This window comes from Chrysochloris asiatica, unplaced genomic scaffold, assembly GCF_000296735.1.
Source record: "Chrysochloris asiatica unplaced genomic scaffold, ChrAsi1.0 scaffold00005, whole genome shotgun sequence".
Lineage (NCBI taxonomy): Eukaryota > Metazoa > Chordata > Mammalia > Afrosoricida > Chrysochloridae > Chrysochloris > Chrysochloris asiatica.
Genome location: NW_006408523.1, coordinates 13765244 through 13787321, shown reverse-complemented (window position 1 = coordinate 13787321; position 22078 = coordinate 13765244). Strand labels below are relative to the sequence as shown.

General features: G+C 45.3%; 1 protein-coding gene across 2 annotated transcripts in view; it reads right to left on the bottom strand.

The window, feature by feature from the left end:
* STK24 (serine/threonine kinase 24) overlaps positions 1–22078 on the bottom strand; it is a 143968-nt gene that overhangs the window by 6137 nt on the left and 115753 nt on the right. For both annotated transcript variants that reach the window (XM_006831983.1, XM_006831982.1), the window contains exons 4-9: positions 18112–18220; positions 17683–17840; positions 9047–9232; positions 5871–6016; positions 3828–3951; positions 2798–2866 (exon numbers count right to left, since the gene is read on the bottom strand). In XM_006831983.1, coding sequence (XP_006832046.1) covers positions 2798–2866; positions 3828–3951; positions 5871–6016; positions 9047–9232; positions 17683–17840; positions 18112–18220 — 792 coding nt within the window. The remainder of the gene's footprint in view (positions 1–2797; positions 2867–3827; positions 3952–5870; positions 6017–9046; positions 9233–17682; positions 17841–18111; positions 18221–22078) is intronic.

Here is a 22078-nt window from a genome sequence, read left to right as displayed (position 1 = left end):
AATGGTTAAACCTAAATTCTCACCTTTTATAGGTAAGAAAGGAGGCCTGGCGTGGCACTGTCGGATAAACACGGGACTGCTACTTGCAAAGTTGGTGGTTCAAACCCACCAGCTGCTCCTTAGAAATGCTATACAGGATCACTATGAGTCAGAACTTACTTAACAGCACTTACCAACAATAACATAGGATAAAAGGAGCTCTCATTAGCTCAGCAGCTATGCAAAATGTCTGTGGTTTGAATCCATCAGTTGCTCCATAGCAAAAAAATACGACCTTCTTTAAAAATGTACAGTCTTGGAAATCCTATGGGGGCAGTTCTACACTGTCTTGTAGGTCATTATGAGTAGGAACTGACTCAACAGGTTTGGTTTATAGATATGAATAAAGACAACTAGGTTTTCTGTGTACCTTTTTCAAAATCTGTCCCGTCTATCTAGAGTTTTCTATTTTCATGCTTAATATTGTATTGTTGTTGTTAAATGCTGTCGAGTTGGTTCCAACCCATAGTGACACTGCATAGGGTTTCCAAGTAGCAGCTGGTGAGCTTGAACCGCCGACCTTGCCTTTGCAGGTGTGTGCACCTAGCACATTAACCCGCAGCACCACACCAGGAGTCCAACATTGTATCAGAAAACCAATTTAAAACCCTATCAAAAGTAATTTAAGCTTTGGTTCCAACCCTGAGACTGCAGTGTTATGGGACTTAAAGGAGTTTAAAAACGCCTTTCTGTCCAGAGTGGTATTAAAACATGATTTCCTATGAGTAACAGGCAGCCCTAAGTCCTGCGAAGCCACCGTGTCCCTCTTGGCTAAGTACTGGTTACCAGTGCTCCTTTGAGAGGTACCTCCTTCACTTTAAGGTCAACACTAAGTCTCTTCCTGGATTCACCCAAAACATGACCAATGAAAACAAGAGCTGCTCACGTTGACACAACACAGCGTGGGCTCAGGGCCTCGGAGAAGAGGCTCCAGTGGGCAGCTGCACAGGGGCCAGCCCAGCCTCCTCCTCTGCATTCCCTCCCTCCGCTCCAACTTTAGGGCCAGTAAGAAATACTTCACAAAATGGTCGGCTTTAACGTTGCCGACTGCTGTGAAAACATGCCAGTTTCAGAATCAGTCTCACTCTACATAGAAAAAAAACATGGTTTCTCGTTTCTACTTCTAAATGGGGCACATATGAGGAACTGCAAAGGTCTGATGTCCGAGGGGCCCATGGGCGCTGGAGACATCTGCTCAGCGTTTCCTAGTGTCTGTTCCTTAGTATCCTTCTTATCTTCAATTGCAACACTGCTGATCTTGAGCCTGCCGTTTGTCTGTCTGTCTAGGACGGCCAATCGTCACTTAGCTAGGACTACTGACAAGGACTGTGTGAGCAGTCGGTACTATACCACTCTCCCCTTCCAATTCTTACAGCTGCTTTCTTACACCGCCTCACCCTGCCCTATGACCTTACGTGTTTGCTACACGTCGGTTAGAAAGAGGAAACAAAGGCAGCCCAGAAAGCCTGTGCTTTCTGGTACAGACTTAGAGACCTGGATATACATATATGACCTGCGTGGTAGCAAACACATACAAGACTTCTTGCCCTGTTCTCGTTTGTATAAGGAGAGATGGTGACCTTTATTCTGGAGTTTTTATGAGAATCCCATAAAACATGGCAGCACAGTAAACACTTTGGACTTTAGCTATTAAATATTAATTAAAAAATACAGGAAAAGGTTAATTCAAAGTGGATCTTGAATAATGATTTCACAATAATTAGTTCATAGGAGTCCTGGTGTGGCGCTATAGGATAAGCACTGGACTGCTACCTACAAGGTTGGCAGTTCAAGCTCACCAGTCACTCCTTGGAAGGGAAAACAGATTTTCTGCTTCTGTTATAATTTAGTCTCGGAACGCCCAGCAGGGTCACTCTGAGTCTATGGCAGTGTGGCATTTTTGTTTGTTTGTTCATGTGCCAAATAAAAAAGAAGTCATCAAAGGCAGATGAGAAAAACCGAAGCCACTTTTCTAAATGTCTGACTGGTTTTATTGAAACAGTAATGGCAGGATCACAGGAACGCAAACCAAGCGCCAAGAAAATCCTGGGGACCAAATCTCTCTAATAACAACAATAAAAATCACAATGGCACCTTAAGGACAGCCACCTTCTTGTTGGCGGACATCAAGAAAATTCTGAGTCACAGTGCCCCCATGTGTGCAGGGGCACTGGGCCTCCAAGGCTGTGGCCTGCCATGTGCCTCTGGGTGAGCTTGAACCACCAACTTCGGGGCAAGTTAGATGAACATTTAACCATCTGAGCCACCCAATGAATCCTCCGGACATCCCAGGATGAGCAAAATATCTAGAAAAACCTGCCAAGGCTGATGCCTAAGGGCTCAACTTTGATAACCTGGTAACTCTGGTCATTGATAATAAAGATCAAAGTTACATCGGGACAGAACACATGGGCGTAAGCACTCAGAAGGAATCTATAATGTCTCCTTTGAAATAAAAACCTACTCTTAACACTGCCATAACTTTGTTTGAAGCGAGATTTGGCTGCCCTCAACCTGACTTCAGAAGTGGTAACAGATGAGGAGTTCGGCGCTCTGGGCATTCCCCAGAAGGGATGTGAGAAGACCGGTCCCTGGACAAACAGGAAGTGTGTGAGGAGAACGTAGTCCCCGCCCACTGTGCATGAGGCGGACTCTGCACCTCTGGCTTCCATGCGCCCCACTGATACCGACAGCACCCTCAGAAAAGGCGCAGCACTCTTCCCCCACCCCCACCCCCGTCTGACACCAGGAGTCTTACCTCTGCAAACAGAGGAGAGATGATCGTAGATAAACACTGAGAGAAAGGCCTCTTTGGGATGTCTTTCATCTTGGGGGAGAGAAACAGATCATCAGAAACATTCAACATTTTCATTCACACTCACAGTAATTCAATAAACTTCAGATGGAGACTATTAAAGCGTAAAGCCTGTTTTCTATAAGTCACCCTTAGGAGATGTTCTCTGTCTACTGTCATGTCTGAATAGGACCATCATTCACGACTGCAGTGTTTTACTTCTAGTGACAGGAAAACTCAACCATGACCGCTGGCGCGCCAGTGGAAGAAGGGCCAGACCAACAGTATTCTGTGCGGGCGCAGCTACGCAGAGACTAACCTATTCTGTGTCAGGAGAAGGGCTTGGTTACTAATTCAGCTCTGGAAATGTGACAGCAACGCTGGCTAGGACAAGGGGCCTAGTCGCCATCCTTTTGCAACCCCGATCTACACATGTAGTGACTCTCAACCACTTTATCAAAGCAGGACTTGTACGATCACCAATGGACATCCAGTGGTTCCACAGTGCTCGAGAAAAACAATACCACCATCTTTAAAAAGATCCAAAAAATGTAACTTTTAACAAATAGGAATAATACCAATGAATCGAAACAGGTTGTGTGTAAGTGCCAAAAACAAGTCATTAATTCTGAAGCAAAATTCAAGTCAACAGTTATGTTAGCACTTTCTTTGAGTGACCTTGAAAAGTAAGAGGGCATGGTCCCTATATAGTGTCATGAGGCCACTTCATACAAAAACCTCCATCTCCTCTACTCCCACCTTTATGTCCAAGTGTCAGGAAATTGACTCAACAGTAAAGCCGATCGGTTCAGACTCTCAGATCCAAGTCTTTGGTTAATCTGAAGGGGAACTTAATCTCTTCAGCTGTCAATTCTCTGACAGGGATGTTCGGCAACAGGCTGCCTTGCCAATGCTGCTACTTTACACCAAAGTGACTCAAGCTGCTGACAAGTGTCCCCACCCTTTTCAATCACCTAGTACAAGCATACCGTACCTTATTTCTTTCGAGATCTGAGGGCTGAAGAGCTCCATTCTCAAGGTTCTTGGGATCTTTTTCTCGGATTGTGAAGATCCAATCTCCTGAGTCGCTGCCCCCAGATGCTTGGCCATCTGGTTCCCTGAACACAGAGATTGACGGGATTCCGTCAATAAGTACACACTGGCCCAGCGAGGACACTAATGAATCTATGTGTCCAACTCTAAAACTGGACACCCGACGTGACCCACCATCCACCCCCACAATTCCCAATCTCCTCCAATCTCTACAAATCACACCCCTGTCCTGACCTCTTAAGAGAAACCATGGGAATGCAGCTCCCAGAACCTCCCAGACCCAGACATACACATGTGACAGCCAGCACTCCCACGTCTCCCCCTGTCACTAACATCTCCCCACTTCCCCTGGAAGCCCTCCGCATATATTTCAACTTCCCTCCCTTTAGCTCCTTCCTATTGCTGTTTAAACATGCGAGCCCTGGTAGTGCAGTGGGTTACATGTTGGGCTGCTAACTGCCAGGTCAGTGGTTCAAACCAAACAGCGAGGCCACAGGGAAAAATTGAGGCTGTGTGCCCCCATCAAGAGTTCATCTCAGCAACCCTAAGAAGCAGTTCTACTATGTCCTGTAGGTCACACTATGAGTTGGAATCAACTCGATGATGGTGTCGGTTTTCCCTTTGCTTACTACCAGTGAGAACTCAGCCCCCCTCAATCCAGTCTCGTCTCTCTGAGCCACATGGCTTGAGCTCACTCACTGAGGTTCCGGAACACTCAGCTGTGCTCACGAGAACTGTTCATAAACCAAGGCAGCTGTTTGAACACAACAAGCGACACTGAATGGCTTCCAAACAGGAAAGGTGTGCTCAGGACTGTGTCCTTTCACCATACATATTCAGGGCTGAGCAAATAATCTAAGGAACTGCACTATTTGGAGAAGAATGTGGCCTCAGGATTGGAGAAGGCTCATTAACAGCCCGCAATATGCAGATGATACAACCTTGGTTGTTGAAAGCCAAGACGACTTGAAGCCCTTACTGATAAAGACCAAAACCTACAGCCTTCAGCGTGGATGACACCTCAACATAAAGAAAAAATCCTCACAACTGTACCAATAAGCAACAACACGGATGTCATTTTACTTGGATCCACAATCTATGCCTATGGAAGCAGCAAGAAATCAAATGATGTATTGCGTTGGGCAAATTTGCTACAGAAGACCTCTTTATAGTGTTCAAAAACAAATCACTTTGCGGGCTGATATGCATCTGTCCCAAACCCTGGTATTTTCCATTATTTCATATGCAGAGAGAGAAAGCTGGGCAATGGATTAAAAAAAGACAGAAAAAAGATGCCTCTGAATGACAGTATTGGAGAAAGACTACTGAATATGCCATGGACTCCCGGAAGAAACAGACGGTACACTCCTTAGAAGTAAGGATGGCAAGACGTCGACTCACGTACTTTTGGACATGTTATCAAGAGGGAGGGCTTGAGTTGAGTCACCTAAAAGGAGGACATCATGCTTTCTAAAGAAGAGGACTTACTGACATGGAAAGATGTGGTGGCTCCAACAATAGGTTCAAACACAGTGAATGATTCTAAGGATGGCGCAAGACTGGGCAGCGCTTCAGTCTGCTGTGCACCGGGTTGCGATGCGTCAGAACCAACTCAATGGCACCTCACAATAACAGTCACTACTCCGCCATTTTTACCTTCTACTCGCTCTGAAACCCACGCTAGCCTAACACTTGCCACCTCTGCGTTCCTCTAGGCTTCACGTAGTTTAGAATTTCAGGATGTCTTACATAAATACACCTTTCTCGTCCTTTTGGACAGGAACCTCAACACATTCCACCAACATTCCTTCTAGATGGGAACTAGAGTGTTCCATGACTACACTTCTTTTAGAAACTGCAGTGTTTCCCAAACACAGTACAGCTTGAAACTAGAAAGGGAGGAGGGGGGCAAACAGGAGACGGGACCAGCAGACCACCGCTGCCTTCCACTGCCACCCTGAGCAGGGCACAGACATGGACTTACACATCTGAGTCTTCAGAGCTGGAATCGTCATGGCTCTGTTCAGCCTTCCATCGCTTGTACCTATCGATGAGCTCGGTCAAGTACGATGTTTTCTTTGCATTGCGTAGGATAAACTTGTGCTTCAGTAACTCCTTAGCAGTGGGTCTCTGGAAAGTAAGCAAACAAACAGGATGAGATGGAAATTCACTACGATCCACTTGGTTCCATCTCAAAGGGCAGACTTATGCTTCAGAATGCCAAGGAATCACAAGTAAGGGTGGACTTTTCCCTACAGCAAGCTGCTCAGCTCTGCCTCCAAGACTAGGTGTATCATGGCAAACATGAAATTTCCTATCGAGTGGGGGTCTGTAATATTCTGCAGGTTAACAGGAGAATTTCCTCCAGAATAAGCACAGTTACTAGAAATTCAATACAGTGAGACTGCCATCTCCCAATGTTATGAAATTTATGTTTGGTGTTTATTTGTTAACATTGCATCCTAAGGTTTGGGTCCACAAAAGATTAAATATTCAACAATACATTAGCTTGAATCACTTGAAAGAAATTGAAAAGGAGCCAGGAGATACCTTTTTTTTGCATGTGGAAAGAACGCCTGAATTCTCTTAAGTGATCAGTTTTTGACAATTTAAAAAATTCAGCTTCCCAAGTCTGTACTTTCCCTTGTGGTTAGTGGTCAGGACTTTATCCATGCTCTGGTCTCAGAATGGCCACAGCCAAACACTGCACTTTGAACTCTACCAACCGCTTTGCCCGTAAAGACAGCAGACTCAGTGAAAGATGGGGAGCGTGCTTCCTTAGGAAACTCAAGTGTAGTACTATAAACTGGAGTAGGTGGCCAGAAAACACAGCCACCTGCTAGTACTCAAAGTAACTAGGGCTTTATTAACAAGAACCACCAGACTCCTCAAACTCTCCCTTAGGAAAAACCTGGGTCACACCCAGCACTTCCCACTGCTTAACCGTAGGACAGTTTATGGTTAATTGCTCTTGAGTCAGTTGTGACTCATAGAACTGAGTCTGTATAGGATTTCCAAAGAGTGGCTGGTGAGTTTGAACCGCCAAACTTGCAGTTTAAACTGACCTTGCGGCCTAGTGCTCATCCCACAGCACCATACCAGGACTTCCCCCAAATATTTCAGAAGTGCTGTATTCTCAGGTTCTCATCCTTCTCAGATAACTTGGGGCTGGGTGGAGGTGGTTATGTGTGTGCTGGGCAAATAATAAGCTGATACTAGAAATGGTGTTTTAATTAGAAGATGTGCACTGGTGTGTATATATATGTGTGTCTGTGTGTGTATCGTCTTGGGGGTTGGTGGGAGCAAACATCATGACATGAAGTCACTATGCCATGGATATGTAGAACAACGCCCTCCCCCAATCTGACGCTGACTTGGTCACCTTGGGCTGTAACTGTTGCCCACTGAGTCCTATTATCAGTCCAGGATTGTACTAGACAGCCGTGGTGCTGTTGTAAAGCTAACTACCCATCTTTACTGGCAGGGGTGGGCTGTCAGCTAACCGTGCTGGAAAATGCAGAGACAGGACAGGGCTACATGGTGCTATAGGCAACACCAAAACAGAAAATGTCCAGGGAAACATCCTGGTTTGGAGAGAAACGGGCTCTAATGATAGGTACTCAGGGCTGCTGTAGGACTTTGCCAGTCAATTCAATGTAACAAGGGCAAGTAAGAAGGGAGGAAAATAAGTGGGCGGATTCATTTATTATTTTTTGCTTTTTGGTTCTAACACATGCCAACTAGAAGCTAAAATGCTGGCTTTAAAGACATACTTAGTTATTCTCCAGCAGGCTTTGCCACTGCTAAAAACAGTTTAACAGTTTACAGCTGGACCTCCTCTAAAATATTAAAACAATTATGATTGCACATATGATATTAAGGAGAATAGGCATGGTACACTAGAAAATCAAGAACATAAGGAGTTAACCGATGAAAGATAAACAACAATAAAAACATTCAGAGAAATGTGCATATTCATTTAAAAAACCTGAAAACAGAGAACTTGAGCTGATAAGAAACACACAGCATGTACTGACAGATTTCGCTACTGAAAGAGACAATTCAAGACCAATCGTCTGTCTTCATTGTTACCGTTGGTAAGTACCACTGAGTCGGTTCCAACTCATACTGTATAGGGTTGCTGAGGAGCAGCTGGCTAGTGGGTTTGAACTCTCAACCTGGAAATAAGCAATCTAGTGCTTACCCAACAACAGCATCACACCCAGGACTTCACATATATTTTTCTTTTTTTTTTTTTTTTAAATGTACATGTCTGAATCCAACTGTAGAGCTTTATCACCTACCCCGTATCCTGGTGTGGGGCTGTGGGTTAATGAAGTGTACAGCAAGGTCAGTCTGAACTGTAAATTCGGTGGTTCAAGCTCACCAGCCTCTCCTTGGAAATGCTATATAGAGTCGCTATGGGTTGGAAGAGACTTGGTGGCACTTAACAACAGCAATAAGATACTATTTAAGACCTTAGCAACAATGAAAGAAAATATAGGTAACTTCATACAGTCAAAGGCCTTGACCAAAGATAAGGCAAAACTCCAAGGAATCAAGCTTTGAATAGCAACAAGGTTTCAATGGGGGTTCTCTGAAAATGTAAGCATGTGTTTACACTGTAAGCCCTAACCCCCTTAAGACTTCTCAGTCCCTATCCCTATAATGAAAGCACCATCGGAAATGCCCATTGAAAACTAGGTGCGCTCACGCGGCTACCAGTCAACACAGCTGAAGGGCTGTACTGTCCCTGCGTGTGAGCTGAGAAGGTTGGGTGAAATCTGGGAGGTGAAGCCTTCTTCCAATGAGGGCCATTTCAAAGTGCAGCCAAAGGCCGAGCAGCAGAACATTCTCCGGAATTGGTACTCAAAAGTCATCGTGGGAACAATCCAGGGCTCATTCAATGGTATGTACAGCTTTCTTGGTGCGAAACCCACACACCACCACTGCTGGTGTTGCCCCGCCTCAACAGAGACATTGTTAACCAGATCCAGGGCACCAAGCGAATGTGCTTACAGAGGAGACTGTTGCCCCAGAATTTAACTTTTTGACTTGTTTTTTCCTTGTCCCAAGCTTTCTGGTGATTAAAAAACAAAACAGTAAGATGTAGCTAAACAAAATCATGCCACATAGTCACACATCCTTGTGACAACTTACAAAGCTTGGCTCCTTATTCAAACAGGCTTCCACAAACTCCTTGAGGGGTTTGCTGTAGTTTCCTTCCAGCGTTGGTGGGTTGTTCTTTGGAATGAGGAATAAAACCTTCATGGGATGCAGCTCGGAATGAGGTGGCTCCCCTTTCGCAAGTTCGATGGCTGTGATGCCCAGGGACCAGATGTCTGCCTGCAACAACAAAACCAGCTTTAGAGCCACTGAGCAGGAGTAAAGGTGAGACCAAAAAAATGAGCAAACGTTTCAACAAACTGGGTTTCCCTAGGTGGCGCACACAGTTAAGCGCTCTCAACTACTAATTGAAAGGCTGGAGGTTCAAACTGACTCAGCGGACCTCCGAAGACAGACCCGGAAATATGCTTCCCAGAGGTCACAGCCTTGAAAACCCTACAGCGCAGCTAGGCTCACACACGTGGGGTTGTCGTGAGTCAGACTCGACTGGATAGCAATTAACCGTATAGTTCTATGGTTTGGGGCAAAAAATTCTTTTTAACTGATTATGAAGAAAATAAATTCTCTATAGTTTCAAAATAGGCAATTCAAAGGAGAAAATTTTAAACAATGATTTCTATTTTATTTACTGCTGGAGATATAAGGTGTATGCTATTAAGTCTCTGGAGGCAAGGGGACAAGCAAACTAGACATGGTCAGAGATGGCAGAAATGATGTGTCTGGGGAATGGAGTGCTGGTTTTGAGTTAGCCATCAAGTAATACTTTCATCTAAGCATAGCTCCGGGGGAGAGTGGGCTCCACATCCACAAAATACCTAACCTCTGCACAGCGGCTTTCTGAAAAATGGGAGTAAGGTGCCTTACACAGTGCCTAGAACTTTAATAAATGTTGATTATGAAAATGTTCAAACCTAAAGACCCCCATACGCCCATCACATGAACTTAATAGTTGGTCACCAAAGGCTCGCTCTCCAAGCACCCCAACGCCACTAATGAAGAAACCATGTCCCAACTGCTGATTTTGTTCTACGATTTCGTTTCATATGTGTCTTTCGCTCCTGTTATTTCCTGCCGACATCAATACAATCCCAAGGCTTGGTGGCATTCCGGAATGTTACCAGTTGCTGAGCCCTCCTGACCAGCACGCACAGCTGGTCAGGGCCTACCAGGTAAGTCGGCGCACGAAGTCCTGGAAAGTGTTAAGAGTGGAGAGAGCAGGCAGGCTTAGAGGTTCTTCACAGTCAATGAGACTGTCAGAAGCTACCACCTTTCCAGTCCCCAAAGAACCAGAGCAAGGCTGAAAATGAAGCGGGTCTACAGGTACTAAAAACTAGTGTGGACGGAAGAAAACAAAATCCAAACCAGCATCAGTCTAGTAGTGTTGCTATCGTCACAGTGCACTGTGATACCCATCTTTACTCTAAGAAATTAGGTTAGAGCCTCAGCAACCAACCTAACTGTACCACAGGAAATGGGAAAAGGCTGGTGCCTCTTTTAGGTCTCCACCGGACCCAAAGTTTTTTCTCCCTTTACCAACCTGGAGACAACTTCAGAAGTTCTCCTGCACCCCCGTCATGTTCTTGCAGCCTCAGTGAGCACCAGGGATCTGAGGTCCTTCCTGGGATTTCACAGCAAGACTTGTAATGAATTCTTTATACTAAAATCTAATATGCAAGGGGTAGGTCCAGGATAAACAGTACCAAGAAGATATCTATTTTCCTTTGCACTATAGCTTGTCTTTGCTTCCCTTTGCGTATGTATCATTTTTTACAAAAAGAGCCAGGATATGCCACTTATCCCAGAGCAGCTCACCCCAAGAAGGATAAAGATGGGATGCATGAGAACACGTTAGCAGGTAAGCAATCCTAATGACCGGGCAGAGGCAGGAACCCAAGCAGGTAAAAGGAGAGAGGGTAAGGTGCAAGAAAGTAAGTTGTTGTTGTTAAGTGCCATCGAGTCGGTTCTGAGTCATGATTTCACAGCAGTGACTTGTCACACCAAAGGTCCCTTTCTGACGTCAGCGTGACGCCACATCTGTCTGCCAGTTTGGGCTCTCTTGGATTTCACTAGACCTGAAGCTGTCTGTAAAGTCCACTGCACAGTACCCATCTGCCTCCTGGCTATACAGACTCGGGTGTTTGTCCAAATGATCTGTGATGAGCGTGTCTCTAGACCTCGGAGCATCTCAAAATCTGTGTAAATGCATTCTGGAACTATATGGCCCACACAGATGGTGGTCTCTGCTGACAGCCATAGGATGTGCTTACACTGATTTACCTAAGGAACCCGGGATCATGCTACAGGGCTCTACGTGGGACCATGAACACAAAGACTGCAAGACTACAGGCCTTTATCCCAATACAATCCACTCAAACCCACAGAGAAAACCACCTTTCCAGGTGGACAGGCCTTCCCACTGCAAATAACTCAGCTCTACGGTCTTCACAAAGGAAGTACGGGTGCCACCCAAGGGCTGGCTTCCCCGTGAAGGGTGGCCAGTAGAACGTCATCAGGACAGATCCAGCATCACCCACCATCAGCCAGACCAGTCAGCCCAGCTCCTCCACTGTGCTGGGACCCTTCTACCTTCAACCATGCTCCAGGTGTGTGGCTCCTGATCTTGACGCTGGACAAAACCCATGCTCTGCTAGCTGCAGAGGGAAACCGAGAAGACTCAGAGACAGGCATTTCTGTCACCAACTGTCTCCCTTAGAAGAGAAACTCAGGGCTCCACGGAGGCTTCGGGAGTTAACAAAGACAAGGATATGGAAACTGTCACAAGGCAAGGATGTGGGTACAAGTCACAATGCGGAGATAGTAACCATTATTGCTGTAGGCCTTCTAGTGAACTATATTCCACCTCAGTGGGCACCTGGATTCTTTAGGTAGTTTCAACAGCTGGGACTGGTGCCGAGTGAACTCACTCTTCATGCTCCTTCTTTGCTTTCTGAACATGGCTAACTACGTTCTTAGTTTACTTTAACTTAAAATGTGTTGCTGGAACCCTTTTACAGCTGTGGACAAGAAAGCAGAAGGCTGCCTGCATCCGTCTCTCAGCACTCGCTCTTCCCTCCACCCACCCACCCACTGGCTTAGTTCAGAGCTACGGTCTTGCCTATGCACTTCTGAAGGGATTCCTAAGTGGTCTTCCTGCTTGAGGTCTCCCTCTCTCCAGACATCAAAAACCTGCTGACAAACTTAGAAAGCTTTATTGGCTTATACATTTAAGAGCCATAAAAATATTCAAACTTGCTAAGACCAATGAAATCTACATCTTGGAATCTATCCTAAATAGGTGACTTTTGGATTTGAGACGTTGTATGGGCATGAGAAAGCTAGACAATGATTAAGAATTGAGGCCTCAGGATTATGGTGTTGGTAAAACATATTGATTAAGTATACCATGGACTTCCGGAAGAATCAACATATCTGTATTGGAAGAAGTACAGCCAGATGCTTCTTAGAAGTCAGGATGGTGAGACTTCATCCCATGTTCTGGAACATGTTATCACATGGGACAAGTCCTTGAAGAGAAGGACAGCATGTTTGGTGAAGTAGAGGATAGACACCCAATAAGATGGTCTGAAACAGCGGCTGCAAGAGCGGCTCATAGGGACACAGGAACGATTGTGTGATGGTTACGGTTGTGTGTCAACTCGGCTGGAGCATGCTTCTCATTGGTTTCACAGCTATACGGAGTCATTCCCCAAGATGAGATCGGATACAACGCAGTCACCTCCATGATGAAATCTACTACTAGCAGTTGGTCAATCAATTGAAAGGGAGTTTTCTCGGGGGTGTGGCCTGCTGCCAGTCTATATGGACGCTCTGAAAATCCCTAGCTTTTTGTTGGATTTGCATCCTGTATCTGGCTCATCATCTGACCTCTGGTTCTCTGGCCTTAACCCAGTGGCCGGCTGGATTGCTTGCCAATCCTGGGAGTTGTCAGCAGCCTGTCTTATCTCCAACACTGGATTCATTTGTCTCAGCAACAACACCTGCCCATGAACCGTCTGACCTGCCGATCTTGAGTTCATTGGTCCCTGTAGCTACGTGAGGCAGAGAGGGCTTCATTGGACATCTGACCCACAGACTTGGAATTTGCCAGTCTTTACAACTGCCATTTCCTTAAGAGAAATCTCTTTGTCTTGCTTGCTTTCTATATAAACATATATAGGAGCCCTGGTAGTACCATCGGCTACCAGCTGGACTGCTAGACTCAAGGTCAGAAGTTCTAATCTACCAGCCACACCACAGGAGAAAGAGATGAGGTTTTTTGGCTCCCATAAAGGTTCACAGCCTCAGAAAACCCTATACAGGGTCACTATGAGTCAGATCTGACTCAACAGCACACAACCACCTCCACCATATAGTTGTTTTTTTTAAGTGCCATTGAGTCGGTTCTGACTCACAGCAACCTGTGTAGGGTTTCCGAGGAGTCACTGGTGAGTTTGAACCACTGACCTTGCTGATCAAACTGACCCTGTGGCCCAGTGCTTATCCTACAGCACCACATACATACATAAATAAGCTTCACTGGTTTTGCTTCCCTAGAGAGCCCAGTGTAAGTCCAACTGTGAGGATGGTGCAGGACAGAGAAACACTCTGTTCTGCAGGGTTGTTGAGTCAGAACTGACTCAACAGCACCTAACAACAACATATGGCACCATAAATATTCACAGCAACGTTACTTATGTTCAACCTTAAAGGATGATTAAATTACTATGCACACGTTTAAGTTAATGAACCACTATGTAGTCAGTAACAAGGTTATCAACAGAAAATCATACAAATCAATTTGTTATCACATCTAAGAAAGATGTCATTTGATTTAGAACTAATGAAAGTGACGTGTGTGAAGGCAGTCAAAGGGTACAAAATGTGACACTGGATATTAAAATACCACTGACAGAGAAGACGATTTTAAATGGGAGTCGGAGACAAAACTCACAAGGGCAGCAGCTCTGAACTTCAGACATTAATTTGGGAACAGATTTTTTCCCCTGTATAGACAGCTGTAGGTTGTATGTTCCCAAGTGGCAGAATTATCTACAGCTGATGGCCAAGAACTCTTCAGAGCAAGGAGGTGGGCAGACAAGTAACATACACACCAGCACTATAAGGCTTTGCAGTAACATGCTAGATAAAAGTCAGTTGGCGGTAAATCTGCACATATACTACAATGTTAAGTGGTATAAAAGTTTATGTGTAGAAACTAACTCTAGAAGGAACTATGGTCAAACTCTCTGTATGAGACAAAGAGGAAGAAAACCATGGATAAAGTCCAACTCACAGTTAATACTGAACTAGTCAACAGAGCTCCAAATGGACCTATTATAAACTGTTTTCTTAATTAGATCCCATGATTGTTGCTTATGAAAACTGACTTGGTAGAACTTACGAGTCTCAACATAAATTGCTCGACCTATAATGGCCTGGTGTGGCGCTGTCGGTTAAGGCGCCAGACTGCAAAGCCGTTTGAACCGCAAGGTCCGCTCCTCGGAAATCCTATACAGGGTCGCTAGGGTCGGGATCAACTTGATGGCACTTAACAATAACCACACAGACACCACACTGCCTGTGGAAGCGAAGCCTGTAGTCAGTGAGTCTGCTACTGTCCTCCCTTATGCTGGATGTCAGAAAGGGTCAGCGGGGCGCCCACTCCACTTCCACTCTTCCTCCACGTCACCGCTCCACTCAATGAGAAGATTCTTTAGGTGGGAGCCAGGGAGATCAGCTGGATGGGGAGGGTCAGTCACCCACAGCAGTAGACAATGGTAACTATGCAAGTCAAGCAAAAATCTAATGCCGCCATGTGGTCCTCACTTGAACGATTTACTGTTTTCTGGAGATGCTTCACCTACTCCCATTTCGCCATGGTTACACTGTAGAGGTGGCTGAACAACAGCGTGTATCTCTGCTTGTGCTCTGGTGGTTGGTCTACAAATGGTTTTCTTTTCTTCCTATCTCCCCTCACCCCAGTACTGCCCTTGGTTCTGCACCATCTCCCCAGAGAAGTAAGCTCTTTACCTGTCATGAGAGAGAAATTGAAGGTGGAACTAGCAGGGGGCAAGGAAGGGAGAAAACACAGAAGCTGAGAAGTCTACAGCGGGAGGGGCAGCCACAGTCACACCTCCCAGAGCATCACAGACCCCACAAATGCTTCAGCTCCCAGGACAGCCAGTCACTGGGAGGAAACCCACACAGCCACCTCTCTCTGACAAGGACCAAAGAGGTGCCAGTCAGACCACAACTAACGGCAGTGGTGGGGAGGAGGGTCCCTCCATCCTGCCATAGACATGAGTTTTAGCTGCACTCTCTGCACATCCAGAGTCAACAGACCTGGACAGAAAATTTCACATACATGTATGTTCACACATGATTTCCAGATAGGATATGTTGGGCACGATCCAGACAAAGGGAAGAACTCGCCTTTGATGCAAGTCAGAGTCAACTGTAAGGCTGGGAGCCACTTTACGTTTCTGGCAAATGGTACATTTTCTTCAGGTATCTTCTCCCCAACCAAACCTGCAATCACTAGAATTATGAGACTTTATCTTTTCAACTACTAAGAAATGAATACTATAATGTCGAATGATGGGCTTTTTGAGCTTGAGAAACACTCCAGAAGATTCTATGATGTAGTAAAATCCCTACTACTCAGAGGCCAGCTTCACAAAGCACCCAGAATGGCCCTGAATGAAGGGAGAATGGGAAGGCAACTGTCTCAGGCAGTCAGGAAATTTTCTCAATTGATGGTGAGAAAAAGTCAGCTCTGACTCCTGAACAGCATACGCCATGATCATCATCTAATATATTAGAAAGAAAGAAAAGTGAATGATCGGAATGGTATAATCACGAGATGTTAAGAAACTTGACCTTTAATCTTGGCCATGGAGTTCCAGGTGTGCGTGCTTTGTATTGGTGTGGCACTGTGGGTTAATACAGTGGACTGCAACGTCGGTTAGAATCACAAGGTCAGCAGTTCAAGCTTACCAGCTGCTACTCAGAAACCCTATACAGGATCAATATGGGTCGGAACCAATTCAATGGCATTAACAACAATTTCAGTCTTACCAAAATGCCCATGTATGGGCCTCAGCTTAAAACAGAGAGAATGCCTGCACACATAAGGTGCTCTTGCCAAGTCCTAAAGCCATCTGACAGCAAGAAAAAGGGCCAACTGCAAAATTGGCCATTCTAACAGACTGCTGTTGTTGTTGTTGTGTGCAGTTGAATCATACCTGTGTAGGCTTTCTGAGGCTGCAAATCATGGGAGCAGAAAGCCTCATCTTTCTCCCATGGAGCAGTTGGTAGATTTGAACTGCTGACCTTGCAGTTAGCAGCCCAGCATGTAACCCATATCACCACCAGGGCTCCTCTTCTAAGAGATCAGAAGTAGTTTGTGGAGTTACCACATACGGCAAAGATGGCAACTAGAGACCACTCAGTTCTGCTCTCTTGAGGAGGGTTGGACACCTGCGAGTGTCTCTTACTCATCCAGCAATAGCTACTAAGGTATCAGACAGAGGTCAGGCCAAGCACCACAACTTGTCAATGACACAGCCAGGTCCACGTTTCCAGTCTCAGAAGCCAGACACACCTGCAACTTCTACCACAACCTACACACTTTACAACAGGGGCTCACATGACAACTGTTGAGTTAGAACCCACTCAACGACACTTACAACCACCCACCTGGGGATGCAAGTTCCAAGGCAAAGGACCTTGCCATCTATACGCTGTGTTTAAAAGGCAGACAATCTACTGCATATTGTAGCAGAGTCCTACTTTAAAAGAATCAGCAGTCATTTTTGGTATACAAATGTATTTGAGTTAAGTATTTACCTAGACACTTTTGGTTCAGAAAAATCCAGTCTCTGGTGGACTACGACAAGGTTTTACTGCACGCAGGCACATTATGAATGGTCCACTCATGGAAGAAATGAAAGTTAATTCTGAGGCTGAGAAGGTAAGGAGGCCTTGGGTGGCTAGTCTAGACTAACAAACTTTAGAAAGCTGAAGGGCAACAGGGGGGGAAATAATGGAAAAATTTACGAAAGCACCAAATACTAATGAATGGTTGGAAAATCAGAATTATAATTTTGCCTCATGATGTTTAAGAAAACTCTGGAAGTTAATGGACTTAATTGAGAACCCAAAATCGTATTATTTGAAGAATCTACAGAAATCACTAAAAGCACTGTTCTTACCCAATTCTGCTCTGATATTTCTGTACAGTCTTTCCTGGGATCCTCGTTCCAAGGCCCTCTTATCTCTTTTCCAGACCACCTGAGCATCAACCACCACCTGTTCACAGACAACTTTCGAGTTCCTCTCCCTACAGGAACACTTTCCCACATGCCTCTGGCTCCCAGTCATCTGGAACCCAACACCTTGGTCCTGTGGTCGTTCATTCATCTACCAACGAGCTCCTCCTGAGTGCTGCCTGCTCATCACCACCTAACGGACGGTTCGTTATCTACAACCTCAATACTACTAAGTGAAATAGAACGAGACAAAGAAAACAGTTTCTAATCAAAGTTGGGATTTACCTTTCCAATGTCCTTGTGGTGCATGCTTCGTTTCGCTCTAGCTACAAAGTGCTACCATTTAAGGAACAAAAAAGGCTCCTCTAGACCCGAGAAACAGAAAGCATCGGTCCTTACCTTTGAGTCATAGGCTGATTGTTTGATGACTTCGGGCGCCATCCAGAAGGGGGTACCCACGAAGGTGTTTCTTTTGATCTGGGTATCTGTCAGCTGGCCTGCTACTCCAAAATCAGCCAACTTCACCTCTCCGTGCTCGGAAAGCAGAACATTGGCAGCTGCCAAATAAAACCACAGATGACTCCTGGCATTACTATTGTTGCCCTGTTGCTTAGGAGTGGGAGCACTCTCCCCCAGATGGATCACATGCTCAATAAAAACAGGCATTCAGTGTGGGCTTTCTGTCTGACACGCCCCCTGCAGGGCATGCTGAAGATATTCTACAAATATGGGCAAAACTCCGTCCCCAGAGAATTCCGTCTAACTCCACCACACGTTCCTGCCCACCCTTAGATCTCTTAAAGGAGCAAAAGCAAAAACATTTTTTACCTTTAATATCTCTGTGAATTTTCTTCTCTGAATGCAAATAATCCAATCCCTTCAGTATTTCTCTCAATATAGTAGCAATTTGAGTTTCATCTAATGGGCCAGGTTCTAACTAACAAGAAGAAGGAAAAAAAAACAAGTTATTTAAACAAATATCATTTTAGATAATAAAACACAACAATATCTGTATGGACAAGGTGATAAAACAGGAATAACATCTGAATTAAATGGACAAGAGTAGCTAAAAATTTTAAACCATCTTCATTTCAGAAACAGTTTGTCCAAGCGACAAAACCCAATTTAAAGAGTTATTTTTTAAAAAAGGAACCAAGTGGCTAAAAAGCTAAAACTGACAGCTGGGCCGGTTGGCAAATCAGAAGTGCAAGGCCTGCAGGCTGACGGGGGTGGGTCGCTCTTTGGGCCCCCAGTGGGATGAAGCCTGGCCAGAGTCCTCAAGGGAGATTTTAATGATGAAAACAAAGGCCCAGAAACTCATAGCACCTGTTTATAACAAGTAGCAGCTTTGGAGCTCTGGTAGTGTTGTGGTTACGAATCAGGCTGCGAACTGCAGTTCGAAACTACCAGCAGTTCGAAACTACCAGCTGTTCTGAGGGAGAAAGATGAGGCTTTCTGCTCCTGTAAAGATTTACAGCCTCGGAAACCCTGTACAGGGTCGCTATGGGTCAGAACCAACTCCATGACACATAACCACCACCACCAAAGCGTCCTAAAAAGCCATTCAGACAGCAAGGTTGGCAGTTCAGGCTCACCAGCTGCTCCTTAGAAACCCTATACAGGGTCGCTATGGATCAGAATTGACTTGACGGCACTTAACAACAAAAGGGTCCTAAAAAATCTAGAGAGCCAGATGAAATGTGGCTGAGGATCAAAGGAAAACATACCATAATCAGCTGCTAACCACGAGACTGAAAGTTTTTGTCTCCCCAGAGGCACCTTGGAAGAAAGACCTGGTAAACCTACTTCTGAAAACTTGTTCATTGAAAGCCTATGGAGCACTGTTGTACTCAGCACGCACAGGGTGGTCAGGAGTAGAGCTGATCCAATGGCAACTGGGTAGTACAAATGGTTAACATGCTGGGCTGTTAATCAAAATGCTGGTAGTTCAAGTCTGCTCAGAGGCACCTGACCAAGAAAAGCCTTACCATCGGCTTTCAGCCGCTGAAAACCCGGTGGTACACAGCTCTACTAGGACACATGAAAATCAATCCCACAGCAAGTGTCTGCATTTTGTTTCTGACAGATTTGTGACAGTTCCAATTATAAAGCAGTCCTGGAGCGGCGCAGCAGGATACTACGCTGGACTGCAAGGTCAGTGGTTCAAATCCACCAGCTGTTCCTCAGAAAGCCTACACCAGGTCGCAATGAGTCGCGATGAGTCGGAACTGACTCAAAGGCATTCAACACAACAACAAAAAGTTGTAAAGCGTGGGCCACCTCTCCTCCCATGGTTTTAGCCTCTCTGGGAGAATGGTTTCACCAGCAGCACAACCTTATCAAGCAGGTTTTCTCACAGTTCAGAACTCAGGTGTAAGAGGATTTGCTGATCACGTTTACTTTATATTAAATGCTTACTGTATATTTATTTATAGGATTATAAAAAAGTCCAATGGCTTGGGTCAACCAACCTGATGTACATTATCCCAAAATTCTAACTAAGGTGCGGTCCAAAAGTTACCTCGTAAGACAGCATGTTGCACACAGTATTTCCTCAAAAACACGCTTTTCCTGCTAATTTATCTGACCTCGAATTTTCTTTCCAGCACATATAGAAACTACTGTTCCAGAGTATGTTGCTGTTAAGTGCTGTAGAGTCGGTTCGAACCCACAGCGACTCCACATAGGGTTTCCAAGGAGCAGTTGGTGAGCTTGAAATGCTGACCTTGCAGTTCCAATGAATTCTGCAGTCCAGCACATTTACCTGCAGCATCACACCAGGCCAAAGTATACGATCTAGAAAATGCTTCTTTGTAACAAGGTTACCTTCTCCACATCTAGTCTCAAGCAAAGGATGTAGAAATTTAAATATTCAAAATGATAACCTGGGTGAGGAAGAGGAAGGGGGTGGCGGCGCAGAAGAGGTTGGAGTCTGCACCCGTATTCATTCACAATACCAGGAGAAAGAGTCCTTCAAAATCAGACACATCCTTTCCCACCAAGTCTCTGCCTAGCAGATAGTCAGTCTTCTGTGACTAGACGTCAGCAGAAGCTGGGTCTGTAAAGACCCAGCAAAGCAGCCTGGTGGTATCGCCAGGGGAAGGTATTGGGGGGACGGGGACTTCAGGAAAACTAATTGTAAAATCTTCCTGTGGACAATGGAAAGCTGCTCTGGGATTAATATATGCCTGGTGATGCCCTAAACACAATCCATCATTGATTTCTCCGCCCATGGGGGTGGCATCCTACAAGAAGTTCCTGGTTGCATACTTACTTACCCTTTCATGTTATGTAAATTTACCCTCAATTTGAAATGGCTGAACCAACCCCAACACATACTTCATCACATCTTGCAACGTTTAAATCAATGAGAAGGCGTCAACCTTCAAAGCCTTTTCTTGCACCAAATCTACTGCCATCAAGTCTAAGACAGAGGAGAATGGCCCCATAGAGTTTTCAAGGCAGCAATCTTTACAGAAGTAGACTGCCAACCTTTCTCTCCCGCACTGCACCTGGTGTGTTTACACTGCACCTGTTGTGTTTAAACCGCTGACCTTCTGCCTGACAGCCAAGATCTCTAACAACTACACCAGGGTCCCTCCCTTTGTTGCACTAAAGGCAGGCTTGAATAAGAATCCTTTGTACTTGGTTCAGATTTACCTGCAAATTTGACTTGAAGACATACTTCAGAATGGATCTCATTTGTAATCTGGGGACTACCTGCATGTGTTTGGTGGGGAGAATTCTTCTTTGTGTCAAAATTGACCATAAAAAGTATTTAGGGCCGAACCAAGTTCTGGGAGTCTGATCCAAGCATTTTGCAGCTTCACTATTTCTAGACAGGCTAGCACTCTCGTTAAGAGGACTAGGCATTCTTCAATCGGGGTCCTCCTCTTAAAAGTCTGACTGCTTCCCCACCCAACTCCCCTCTCCCACGACTGTCCTCCCCCTTTCCCTCGATAACACAGACTGTTAAGATACAAGGTCACCCAACTTCACTGTCCAGCAATGCAGCAGCAAGGTCTGGGCATGGGACCGACTTCTTGCCAATGAAGTATGAGCAGATGGGACAAATGCTCTTTCCAGGTCTTGGTCTTAAAACACTGAACACCACACGTGGGCACAGTGGGCTGCGGATGGTAGAGAGACCCCCACCAGCCTTGTTTGGGGTCTTCCTCTTTTTAACTGACCCTCCACGTTAGCCAGCATGATGTACTTCCCCAGGAATAGGTGCTTTCTGACAGTGTGTCCAAAGTCCATCCTTACTTCTAAAGATCACGCTGTCTGTGCTTTACTGCACACACATTCTTCTGGCAGTCCATGGTACTTTCAGTCATCTTCTCTTAACACCATAACTCAAACGCATCAATTCTTCTACAGTCTTCCTTAGTCAATGTCCAACTTTCACATGCACGAGTCTACTGAAAAATACCATGGCTTGGGTCAGGTGCACCTTAGTCCTCAAGCTGACATTTTTGTTTGGTATCATGGTTCCTTGTTGTTCTTAGGTGCCATCAAGTTGATTCTAACTCAGAGACTCTGTATAGGGTTTCTGAGGAGTGGCTGACGCCACACTCTGAAAATAATCCTAATCAGTTTCCAAAAATAATTCTTTGATCCCCTTGCTAAAGTGTGCCCTCTTTTCTGAACAAGATATAAAATGGAGAAAGGCACACCAGTGTCACAGGAGGCTCAAGGCCTGGACCACACCAGTTATAAAATGGAGAAAGGCACAGCAGTGTCACAGGAGGTAAAGGGCCTGGACCACACCAGTTATAAAATGGAGAAAGGCACA